This window comes from Antedon bifida, chromosome 1 (genome assembly GCF_963402885.1).
Source record: "Antedon bifida chromosome 1, ecAntBifi1.1, whole genome shotgun sequence".
In the NCBI taxonomy this organism is placed as follows: domain Eukaryota; kingdom Metazoa; phylum Echinodermata; class Crinoidea; order Comatulida; family Antedonidae; genus Antedon; species Antedon bifida.
Window position 1 is genome coordinate 24,930,847 of NC_136226.1, and position 13,682 is coordinate 24,944,528.

The 13,682-nt window shown below is 37.8% G+C and overlaps 1 protein-coding gene across 1 annotated transcript; it reads right to left on the reverse strand.

The window, feature by feature from the left end:
• Positions 1-3,617: 3,617 nt before the first annotated feature.
• Positions 3,618-5,606, reverse strand: LOC144853427 (uncharacterized). Its single transcript, XM_078711127.1, has one exon. The coding sequence runs from the start codon at positions 5,604-5,606 to the stop codon at positions 3,687-3,689; it is 1,920 nt and encodes a 639-aa protein (XP_078567253.1). The 3' UTR covers positions 3,618-3,686.
• Positions 5,607-13,682: the final 8,076 nt, after the last annotated feature.

The following is a 13,682-nucleotide window of genomic DNA, read 5'->3' on the forward strand; positions in this document are numbered from 1 at the left end:
ATTGTTTTATATATTTATCCTTTATTTATGATATTGATAATGTTAATTTAATTGTTACGGCCATAGGCCTATATTAATTATATAGGCTATCCTCGATTCCTTACTTACGTTAGTACTCGCCTAGTAGGCCCTAGCTAGTCCTAGCTAACCCTAACCCTAACCCTAGAAATCATGCCTAATAGCTAGGCTAAGCCTTCCTACTAGGCCCTATAGCAAGCTCATGTCATGGAGCCATACTGATAGCCTAGCTAGGGCTAGGCTAGTCTAGGTCTAGGCCTAGAATATTTTAATAAACCCGCCTACTAAATCATCGAGACTAATAATGCATTTATGAAAACATGTAACCATGTAGTAGTATGCCTATCAGCAGTATACTCAATTCTAGGGCCACGCCGTGGTTAGGATTCCGGCACCGGAACTCAACTGCCCACTGTTAGGGAATCCGACACGCTATTGCGCATGCCCAGAGCTCTGGGAAGTGAATTATAGCTAGTGCCACACACACCACCGAGAGTCGGAGTGTTAAAATGGACCTGAAATGGATTTTCGATTTTTTTCATTTTAGAATGACGTTTTGGGGGCTATTAGGTGTTGCTAGAACGTATATTGTTACAAAATATAAATTCGCCCTTTTGGGGAAAGCCCCATTTGAAAATCAAAAAAATTCGCGGGTGACGTCACTTTGCGAATATATTCCTATCCCTCCAATGGACAATTTGCAGTTTTTTGGCTATAACTCTTGAAATCTTTGGAGTATTTTCTAAAAAATGCTTGTGCTTTTGCAGAAACATATTTAGAATTTTTTTATATAAAATTATTACCGTATAAACGGTTATTTATCGAGTAAATGACGATTTAAAATCTCCAAATCGACGGGTTTTTTCTGGCAATACCGACGTTAGCCTGGCAACGTTGTCCATGATACAGCGCCGTGTGCAATGATGCGTATCCATATTTTTCGGTTCGTGTATTTTCAAAAATAGAATTTTGTATATCGTTCGTAATTTAAATGTGTTAGTTTCTTTAGTTTTTAGTTTAGCAGAATTAAATTAGTAATATGAGATGGTAATTTATTTGTCACGAATAAGGCAGTTCGAAAACGAATTTGATTCATATTTTACTTTGGCTTGACAATGAGCAGCAAGTTGTTGATATCGCTTTGGATGCACATGAAACGGAGCCTCGCATGTGGGTGGGTGGAGGATCGACTCCGCGCGCTGGGGCCTAGGCCTAGTAAAGGTTTGGGAGGTAGGCCTTCTAAATTCGGGTTTTAGAACAAAGTACATTTTAGGGCACTAAATTTCAACAACATTATATATTGAATAAATTAGTATTAGTGTCAGCGCTTCGCGTATCTTTCCTGGCCGTCGATCATTCACGGACTATCGGGCGGCATACACGCTCTCGATCGTCGTGTGTATATGTGACGTCGTGAATATAGATGCTCCCGACGGCCGTTGAAATAGAATATTGCAATGGCGTGAGTAATTTTCGCTAATTTACCAAGGTATCTTAAAATTTCGTTTTTTCTCAAAATACTATACATTTTGTTTTTATTTGTATGGGTTTGTGTTAATTTGATACATTTAAATAACATGTGTGAATTTCTTGAAAATCGAAAGTCCATTTCAGGTCCATTTTAAATAGGGATTTACTGTAGCCCTAGATAGTCGTTGCGCGGGGGGAGCGAGCGATGGATGAAACTTGGCCTATGCCATACATGAATTAATAATTAAAATACGACTACGCCACGCGTTAAAATAATTATAATGATATTAATAAGAATCAGTATCTATCTAAGAATCGTAATGCTGTTTTTAGCGTTGCGACCCTGACTTCCCGAACAGTTTTTTGACATCCACGCGGTGGCTGCCGTCAACAAATCAACTTGTGATTGCATGTTGTTATGTACACAGTAAAATGCGTTATGAACAATCATAAAACTAGTCATGTAATTATATAATTCATAATGATATGAAGTTTATATATGAATGAAGCAACCACTTTTTAATTACAAAATAAATAGGCCCACTGGTCACGTCTAACTGGTAGCCCTAGCCTAGATTAGTAGATAGTATTAGTAGGCACCTAGGCTAGGCTAGTGTTCGCCGTGTGGCGCAGCTATGAAATGATCCATCGCTGTTGATAAGTATAGAGTCGCCGATAACCTCGCTCTGGGCATGCGCAATAGCGTGTCGGATTCCCTAACGCTGGGCAGTTGAGTTCCGGTGCCGGAATCCTAACCACGGCGAATTATTCGGCCTACCTGATTATAATATTATTATTAATAGGCTTATTGATGGAAATTCTTCTGTTAATTTAAACGACCTAGGCCTAAGTGAATATTTTATTGCCAAGGAATCATTAATTAGTAATTATCTGTATATTATTCTTCGCAAGGTAAGGTGTCTAGGCAGGAGGCTTGTTTACATACAATACAAATACTCTACCCTAGGCCTACTAACTATAGAATAGGAGGCCTAGCCTGGCTTCACCCAACCCAGCAGACTTGTTCTAATCTTGGCTATATAATATAACAGATATCGCCTTTTATATCGGTAAAATATAAGATTTAACATCCCCTCGGGATGATATTATGTTCTCGGGGAATTATATATCCCTCAGCTGCCGCTTCGGGATATATATATTCCCTCGAACATAATATCATTCCCTCGGGGATGTCAAATCTTATATTTCACCTCTAAGCAGGCAATATCTGTATATAATATAGATTTATATATTGTCATGCCGCTGGTCGGTAGATAAAAAAAACAAGATTATAATACTGTAATTAATAATAATAAAGACATTTAATTATCAAAATACAGAACTTACACAAATGCAGGAAGCCTCAAATAATTTACATATAGGCCTAGGCCTAGTTAGTATATATTATTATGTATTTCAGTTTTATTAATAAACCACTAGGCCTAAATGATAAAATGGAGGGAAAAATAATGGACACACATTAAGGCATTGTAATTACCCCTTTTACACCGCCGAGCTTATAACAAACCCGGGTCGTGTCCGGATAAATTTCCTTTTTACACCTGATTCAAAACCCGGGAATGACACGGGTTGCGTGTATTTACACTGCAAAATACCAACCCGTGTAAATGTTCTAGATCAATCGAAATATCGCCCTCTCGCGCATGAAGAGACACCATAGTAACGGTCTGCTCATTATACCTCCTACAATTTTGTTTTATGGCAATACACACACAAATTAAGTCTACTCGTGAAGAATATTATCTTGAAATAAAAATGAATAACAAATAACCATAAGTTTTATTTATTAAATAAGCGAATAAACAAAATCAATCTTATCCTAATTTTATGTAAATTAAATACTATAGTGAGCGAGGATAGTAAACAAACGGGTAAAAAGATACGCTGAGCGTTTTACACCGCAAACACGGGTTCATCCCGGGTGCGTCCCGGGTTGACTTGACGCTGAATACATTCCGCATCACTTACCCGGGTGATTCAGCGACCCGGGTAACTTTTTACGTCGTTTACACCGGCCTACATTTCCGCATTTTTGCGTCCCGGGTACGACTCGGGTTATACAATTCCGGATCAACTCCGCATTTTTACTGGCGGTGTAAAAGGGGTATATGACGGTCTCATTGTTATCAACATAGAGGTATTAGGAATAAAAGTTATTCATCAATAATGGCCGCTTTTTAACATTTAACGGACGCGTCTGTAAAGTTGGTCCACACTTTAAATATTCCAACTGGTGATTTATACGGACCATGGACAACCATGCTATTTAAAAGATCACATTTATCTGAATCACCACCCCAGTTTTTAAAACCATCATGATGCATTGGGATCACGCCTTCTTCTTCTGCTAAAATTCCTTGAAACGCGTCATCAATTGGTATAAGGGGTGTTTGTAACGCTTTTAAATACATTCCGTGGATGACGTCACTGGATAAGATGTAACCACCACCAGAACAATATGGCGGAAAATATTTCCCACTATACTCCTTGTGAGATACGTAATATTTTGAATATTCTCTTCGTACAATTGGACTGCGGCGTAAGACGGAACCCATGTAGAACTTTTCTAACGCTCTACCTTTCGCTCTAAGGTTTAGTATATAACTGATAATGTTTTCAAAATTAACAAATATATCATCATCCCCTTTAAACATATACTCAGCGTTTTGGCAATTTTCTGATACCCATTTTAGTCCTAGAGCGACTTTGAGTGTCAAATTGTGAAAACTTTCAATAAAGTCTGCCTGTATTATATCTCCATATCTAATTTGTTCGTTTTTGACAATTGATTTGTATTGTTCATCTTCATTTTTTTTTAGTTGGCGTCCCATTACAAACAGAAATCGGATAGCCATTCCGATAACGTTATGAGATTTTGCCCACGTTTTTCTGATTATGTCACGTTTACCGACATGCATTGGGAGTGTACTAATAAGCACAACCATAAATATATCATCTGGTTTTCCTTGGTCGTTTTTACAAAGATCAGGACTATTAACAAGAAGGTAAAATCCTCTATCAAACAAATCAGCATTCAAAACACTATTCGTCTGCATTATTAAATCCACTTCAGAATGTTTACACTTTTTAAAAAATTCGGGATTGGAAACATTCGCCCACAATTTAGCTGTTAAAAGTGATGTATCAAAACCACGAGCTGTAACAATGTTACGAAATAAGCAAGTATCATGGTTTAAATTTCTAAGCGTGAATCTTTTATCGTTAATAACTGTTACTCCAGTCTTTTCTGCTAATATTGAAATGAACACATCTGCAATTGGGATAAAAGTTGAATTGAACGCTTCTTTCAAAATAATATTTGCACCATTTGTTGAAAGTATTATTCCAGAATCAAGTGTACAAAATGGCGGGAAATATTTGCGCCCGAACTGCTTACGAGATATATAATATTTTGAATTTGGTTCTCGAATTGGCACGCGATTTGTTATTATATTTCCCGATACAAACGTGGATTCTTTCTCTTTTTTTTTTACAAATATTGCAAAGAGAACATCATAATTTACAAAGTTTTGATCATTCACCATAAAAATAAATTTGGCTTTAGGACAAAATGTTTGTGCCCATTTCAATGCCATAAACACTTTTAAACTTGATGTTCTGAAGTTATCTTCAAACCTCCCTTGGAGCAAATCTCCATGCTTTTCATTCTCCGTTGAAAGAGATTCATCATATTGGAAGTTCGCATCCCTTCCTAAAATAAATAAAGTAACTATTCGTTTAAGTTTTCCGTGTTTTCCCCAAGATCTTCGAATTGCATTTCTCAAGTCAACATTTTTAGGACTTGAGTTAATAAATGTTATACCAAGAACTGATTTAATTCCGTGGCAAATGCTAACACCTTGATCAAGTTTCCGTGTCAGCATAACATCTTTAAGAACTTTTATGTTTAGCAACAAGTTTGGCTCAACATTATTTTCACTTTTACTCAAAATCGTTTCCTCTATTTCAATCGGAGAATTTCTACTCAGTCTTGGTTCTTCGTTTTCTTCCAAGTAAAACACGAAAAGTAAAAATTGTAAAACAGTAAAAGATACAATTGCTCCAACACCCTTTTTAATTGCATTTCGTAATATCATTCTGTGTTAGTTGTGCCAAGAAGTCTGAAAAGAAAATGAGATAGACAGTTGTGTTCACCAACATTTCGACAAAAATGCTTCCTATAATGGTACTTTTCGACCAAAAAGTGTACGTTGTAATGTAAAATAACACATAATAGTTACCGGTAATAATTTAATTAAATTTTCATATTAGTGATTATTAAATTTAGGCCTACAGTGTTCCTCAGTTTCCAGTTAAGCTTGAGGAAAAATATGAATACGTTTACCTTTCTTTACCTTTCTTTTAACTTTACTTATTATTGATGAGTCTTGGCAAACTTAGAAATACTTAACTTAAAACTAACCTTAACTGAATTTAATCCAATTGGGTCCTTTTCTGTAAGTAATGTCAGAATGCTTTCCTTTTATATTCCTTTCATATAATACAGCATGCTGCATAATCACCGACCTTCACAATCATACACAAAGTTCATTCATTCATATTGTGTGATTGTATTGTAGTTGTAATAGGGACAAACACCTACTCGTTAAAATATGACATGCTTGTCCCAAGAAGCCATTACCTACCAGGCCTCATTGGTCAACAAAATACTTGTTTATATTTGATTATAGTCGAACACCTACTCGTTCAAATATGACTATTCTTTGTCTCCTAATGGCATAAACCCCTCCACATTTGGTCACAAAATGGATGAAATAAAAGAGTTAGGCCTAATAGCTAAGGCTAGAATTAATATTTGTTTTCCTTTTTTTTTAGAGTTTGACAACGAAATACCTGAATTAAAAGATGGAGAAAAACCAAAGGGTGTTTATAATGGAAATGGCATGGTGAACCCTGGCGCTGAGATTGAGTTTTAATGAAACCATCAGGCGCTAGAGTATGTCATCTCTGTCTTGCTGCAGGTGCAGACCACCACCGTTGGGGGCGCGCATAAGCAGAGCGGGAGTTCTGCACTTACCGATTGAAAATTGTTAATGTGACCAGGGCCGTAGCCAGGATCTGTCAAGGGGGGGTTCGGACAATAAGTATTTGGGTCACTGCGCCGCGGGTGGGGTCTGAGGTGAATTTAGTGACACCCCTTGATGGCCGGAAATGGTACTCTCGTACATAACATTCATGATAAATGGCACCTCTAATTGGCCGGAAAAACACTCTCATGCAGCATGCTACGATTGAACAAAACGATCGTACTTTTTTCCTCCTCCTCACGATAACATTTGTTGCCGCCGTATGTTAGATGCGCGTGCTCTGTGTGCGGAACCACCGCCGATTGTTTGATCATTCGGTATTTTGTTTTGCGTTCAAGTTACAAGCCCTCCAAAAAAAGCACAATTTGGGTGAGAAGGCAAATTCAATGCTTATTAAAGCCAGGGGCGGACCCAGGGGTGTTTCCCTTGTGGCCCGGGCAACAGCCTTAATTTCATACTAAATGTTGTTTCTGCCACTAAATTAAAATTGAGTTCCATTTCATCGTATACAATATCCATCCGGACCAGTGGTGGCGCCAGCGGGGGGCCAGGGGGGCTAGGGCCCCCCCCCCCGTCGGGGAAAGCTGGCCCCCCTGTCGGGGAGTATTGGCCTTATTGTCGGGGAGAAAAATATGACCATTATTAAGTGTACTACTATATATTGTAAGTAACTGCGGCATTCTATTTTTGACGTACATACGATACACTGACAGCGAAGTAAACAGTATGTGGTACGCATTTGTCTGGCGGTGTCTCTTTGTACGAATCTTTCATGGCCCGGCCGGCTCACTGCGGTATACGCGTCGACATATCTGGGCTGTATCATATTACATCCAGGGACCAAAATGTGTATTTTCCAGATTCCAGGCGAAAATCGGAGATTCATTTGCAACTACGCATCGACGTACGTTCATACAGGGATAAAGGTACGAGTTATGTTCTCACGGTTGAGTTTACGAATTGTTTCAATTTACCAATAACCATTGGTGTACCGCGTGTATGTTCGCTGTCGATTAAAGGGGTTTGGGTGGGGGTTCGATTTGGAAAGAGGAAGCGGTTGGCCCGAACCATAAAACAGGGTCTGATCACGTTTCTTTTCGCGCATAAATCTCGATCTAGGGGGTGAATAGGGTGGCTAGCCACCCACCTTAATTCTAAAGGGGAAAAAAGATGCACCAAACCCGCGACCGTCGCTAAACGCAGATTCGACGCACTTGACTCTTTTAATTAAGAAGAGTAGGCTAGAGCTATAGTTGTGTAAATAGGCCTACTTAAGTGAAAGAGCTAAGAGTTTAATTACTATTTATGAATTCAAGAGTTTAAAAAGAAAACGTGATTTAAAATCTTCGGAAAATACCCACAACCGAGTTATTTTCAAAACACATGCACTCCCACTACCAGCATCACGTTGTCTTAGCTTGCTCCTCGTGTGAATGCTGACGTCATCACTCTCCAAAAATACACCATTTTCCGCCCTGGTCCGTGTGCAAGCGTTAGCGTGGACCTGTATATTTACACCCCCGTACAGAGTAGAGTGTAATATCGTGAACTTTTTTCTCGCGTATGAAGATTTTTTATATAATGGTATGCAGTATAAACAATAAAAAACGAGAAACATGATGTTCTTTTATTATTATTTCATAGACATAACATAAACATGAAATGTCTTGTTCTATGTACACGGCCGAAAAAACGTGTGTGGTGATTTGGCATTTTATTGATTTGTGTTATAGACACGGCGATTACGGCAATCATTGTATACTAAATTACATTGAGTTATTCACCCGGCTATAGGGTATATATCTGAGGTTAACAGACCACCAAAGCACAGTCGTACACTAAACACATGCACTATCGAGGCATTTTCGGAGTGCCGCATTACCAAATGTTCATTTCGTTTGAAGTGTTTTTCGATCAAAGTTTATTATTAGTTCGTCGAAAAAGATCCGTATTAGAGTATTTAGGAAGGATTTATTTAAATTTACATTATGTAACATTGTTATTAAATGTAATGGAAACTAGTTGCTCTAGCCTATTAAACAGTGTGTAAGCATCTATTTTTTCAAAATTTTCTGAGGCTCAGGAGGGGGATACCCCCTCCCAAACCCACCCCCTCTTTCGCGCGTACGGCCCCGCCCCCCTACCCGGTCGGGGAATTCGGCCCCCCCGTCGGGGAATTCGGCCCCCCCGTCGGGCAAATCCTGGCGCCACCACTGATCCGGACCCGGAACTTGATAGGCTTAGTCATAAAGTAGTTACAGAGTTGCAGGGCATTTTATTATTGTTGAATGTTTTGATATTTTTATTGTTAAAACGACCTTCACAACCAACATATTTCTTCTCATTTTAAATGGAACGCTACAAAAATAATCCTCTGCTTCATCGGAGCATGAATACCTAATAACCAGACAAGAACGTATCTTTGTTACGTTTTACTATCAATCCATTTTCATGTCACGCAATCCATTTTTCAAAAATATAGTAGTATAACAATAACATTTTGATTGAATAGTGAGGGATTAGTTACAGTTTGAATAAACCATTGGCAATTTACTGAAAATCCAAAATTATTCAATTAAAGAAACGCTCAACACATGAGAAATAGATGTCGGTCGATAAACTTCTGACGACGACTAAAACAACGACAATCAGCTAAATGTTAGTGATTTTATTTCATCTCTGGCTTGTTACATTTTTCATGACACATTACCGGACTTCCCCCTCCTCTCGCAATGAACGACAGTACAGATCTTCCCTATCTAGGCTCGTGTATGTAGCATACTACGTTATTCACAAATTACCCACGCATAGCAGTGTTACTAGAGCCATCACATATTACCTCTAATGGATCAATCATTCATACATGAATTCAAAAATTCATCGACAAACGAAATATAGCCTATATTCATTCCTTTTAAATATTAGGCATATTGCCAAGGCTAATAATCGATTTGTCCATAATTATTGCGTTTTGCCGGGGGTTTTCCATAATCTAAGGCCAATTTTTAGGCCAAATCATAATTGTGCGTATTCTGTATTTCCGATGCGTGTAGTACCATATTTATCTTCATTTCCGTACGTTCGTAAATATTAGGCCGAATTTCCGTAGTAATTTATAGACGTTCCGAAATTTGAACCGTGTTATACCGGTAGCAGAGCAAAGTTTGCTTCTTTCTGCAAAAGTCCTATCATTCTTTTCTATGTTTTATTTGGAGTGTGGTTTAAAACAACACTTTTGTAAAGTTTATAGTGGATAAATAAAAATGAATTTTTGGAAATGGTGGTTTTAACATCTGACTTTATTTAGCATTTTTAAATGAATTAAAATTCCAAATTATACAATTTAACCTTTTGCTCAATATATTTATAGCAACAGCTTCATATTTTTTGTATAACTTTTTAAAATTATTAATTGATAATTAATTTACATTAATTGAGTACAGTTATTAGAATGTATTACCGTACCAAAAGTACCTTCATCGGGGACCTCCCCGTGACGTTCGCATTGAACGAAAAAAAAATTATCATGAATTTTACGTGCGAGAGTACCATTTGCGGCCATCTAGGGGTGTCATTTAACAATTTTCTTGCTCAAATACTCAGTGTCTACAGCCCTGGAGTCTTTGGGCAACCCTCTTAAAATAGTCCTGCGACCGCCCCTGATAGCTCTATCTATATTTATTTACAGCAATTTGTTGAGGAAACTAAATATATCAATGTAAATAGGTGGTATTGATACAGTTGAGTAGGCCTACGTATCGGCTGGTGGTCTAGAAAAAAATAATCGAATGCTATAGGTGTAAACTACAGTACATGATACCATAGATATTATAGTGTAATATATTAAATTTACTATAATCCACTATACTTCATAGCCACACATACATATTGTAGGTAACCGCAGCGTTCCATTTTTTGATGTACGTCGGAAGGCTATATATGCATGCTGACTGCCAGTGATCGAAACAATAGGTACGCGGTTGTCTAGCGGTGTCCTTTGTACGATTCGTTCGTGCCCAAGCTCACGTCAATATCATGTTACATCCTGGGACCAAAAATTCGTATTATTTTTCGGCAACCAATTCATTTGTTTAACAATAAGGTATGAGTTATTCACGAACGAGTTAACGAATTTTTCAATTTACAAATAACCTTTTGTATTGTGGGGCACGTATTTGGAGGATTTTCAGAGATGAGGGTGGTGAGGTATTGGGGATGTCGGGGATGGGGGTTCGCAGTCGGTTAAGGGGGGTTCGCTGTAAAGGGGGGGGGGGAGGGGGGTTCGCCCGAACCATAAAACCCCCCCTGACTACGTGCCTGTGACATTATTGTCTAAAATTGTTTTATGCGAAATTTGTAAATATATATATATTATTTTTCCTCCTGCCAGGGAGATTACTCAAATACATAGAATTGCAATAAGTAGATTTAAATAAGTATGCATGTTTGGGAATGTAGTACTTAGTATAGTGTATAAAAAAAAAACATAATACTTCTTATTCACGTGTGTCCTACCTATTGTAAATTATCCATGGCCAATTATACCCTCGCACACATCGCTGATATTAAGAGTTTAAAATAAATGTATAGAATAGAATTCTCATTTTTCCAGATTTTAAAATCAATCTTAAGCCACCAGGGCCGTAGCCAGGATCTGTCAAGGGGGGGTTCAGACACTAAGTATTTGGGTCACTGCCCCGCACCAACCCCCAAACACCCCATCCGGACCCGGAACTTGATAGGCTTAGTCATAAAGTAGTTACAGAGTTGCAGGGCATTTTATCATTGTTGAATGTTTTGATATTAGCATAATTGTTAAAACGACCTTCACAACCAAAATATTTCTTTGTAATAACATTTATTTTAAATGGAACGCTACAAAAATAATCCTCTGCTTCATCAGAGCATGAATACTCAATAACCAGACAAGAACGTATCTTTATTACGTTTTACTATCAATCCATTTTCATATCACGCAATCCATTTTTCAACAATATAGTGGTATAATAATACCATTTTGAGGGATTAGTTACAGTTTGACTTTGAATAAACCATTGGTAATTTACTGAAAATCCAAAATGAACTTGTGTTATAATACAAACAACATTATTCAATCAAAGAAACGCTCTACTACACATGAGAAGTAGCCTACCCACGCATAGCAGTGTTACTAGAGCCATAACAGATTACCTCTAATGGATCAATCATTCACACATGAATTCAAAAATTCATCGACAAACGAAATATAGCCTATATTCATTCCTTTTAAATATTAGTACGCGGTTGTCTAGCGGTGTCCTTTGTACGATCGTTTGTGCCCAAGCTCGCGTCAATATCATGTTACATCCTGGGACCAAAAATTCGTATTATTTTTCAGGTGAAAATCGGCAACCAATTCATTTGTTTAACAATAAGGTATGAGTTATTCACGAACGAGTTTACGAATTTTCAATTTACAAATAACCTTTTGTATTGTGGGGCACGTATTTGTTGGAGGATTTTCAGAGATGAGGGTGGTGAGGTACTGGGGATGTCGGGGATGGGGGTTCGCAGTCGGTTAAGGGGGGGGGGGTGCGGTTCGCTGTAAAGGGGAGTTCGCCCGAACCATAAAAACCCCCCCTGGCTACGGGCCTGGCCACGTTTACACTGACAAAACATTTGCTTGCAATTTTTTGTTGTTGTTGTAAAACACTGATTCCAATTCGTCAATGTGACCCCTGGTATATATCTTGTAAAGCCTGGTTTCCATAAAATCGCAGACAAAATCGGCAAAGTTAAACTTTGCAGATTTGACTGCGATGAATCGGGGAGCCTTCCCGATTGCGTCGGCGACATCTGCGCGTGTAGCGATTTTATGGAAACCATGCTTAACAGAATGCGCACAATATTTGTTCAGTATTTGTTTTGTGTAAATTAATGTACTGTATATAGAATCATGATATTATGAATTTGTTAATAAAGTTGTTTTGCTTTCTTCTTAAATGTTTTGTATCCCCTATTTATGTGTTTGTCAAAGATCAGCTGATGATATACAATCTTTGGTTATGTTATAACCACGCCCACTGATAAAGCACGTGACGATAACTTTGAACCAATGAAGTTTAAGGAGATTACGCGAGACGTTTTCTGACCATATTTGGTATGAATTTGACAGTAAAAATATAGGGCGCGCAGAGCTGGAACCACGACGCGCACATTTTATGTTTCACACACACCACGTACCACATGCAGGCCCGTAGCCAGGGGGGTTTTTTATGGTTCGGGCGAACCCCCCTTTACAGCGAACCCTGTTCTATGAAGTATAATGTATCATCATCATCATAGAGGATTATAGTGAATTTAATATATTACACTATAATATCTATGGTATCATGTACTGTAGTTTACATTAGGCCTATATCATTCGATTATTTTTTTCTAGACCACCAGCCGATACGTAGGCCTACTCAACTGTATCAATACCACCTATTTACATTGATATATTTAGTTTCCTCAACAAATTGCTGTAAATGAATATAGATAGAGCCATCAGGGGCAGTCGCAAGACTATTTTAAGAGGGTTGCCCAAAGACTCCAGGGCTGTAGACACTGAGTATTTGAGCAAGCAAATTGTTAAATGACACCCCTAGATGGCCGCAAATGGTACTCTCGCACATAAAATTCATGATAAATTTTTTATCATTCAATGCGAACGTCACATGGAAGTCCCCGATGAAGGTACTTTTGGTACGGTAATACATTCTAATAACTGTACTCAATTAATGTAAATTAATTATCAAATAATAATGAAGCAAAAAAAAATATGAAGCTGTTGCTATAAATATATTGAGCAAAAGGTTAAATTGTATAATTTAGAATTTTAATTCATTTAAAAATGCTAAATAAAGTCAGATGTTAAAACCACAATTTCCAAAAATTCATTTTTATTTATCCACTATAAACTTTACGAAAGTGTTGTTTTAAACCACACTTCAAATAAAACAAAGAAAATAATGATAGGACATGAAAGAAGCAAACTTTGCTCTGCTACCGGTATAACACGGTTCAAATTTCGGAACGTCTATAAATTACTAGTTACTAGTAGTATTATTTAGTAGGCATCTAGGCTAGTTCGCCGTGGTGCAG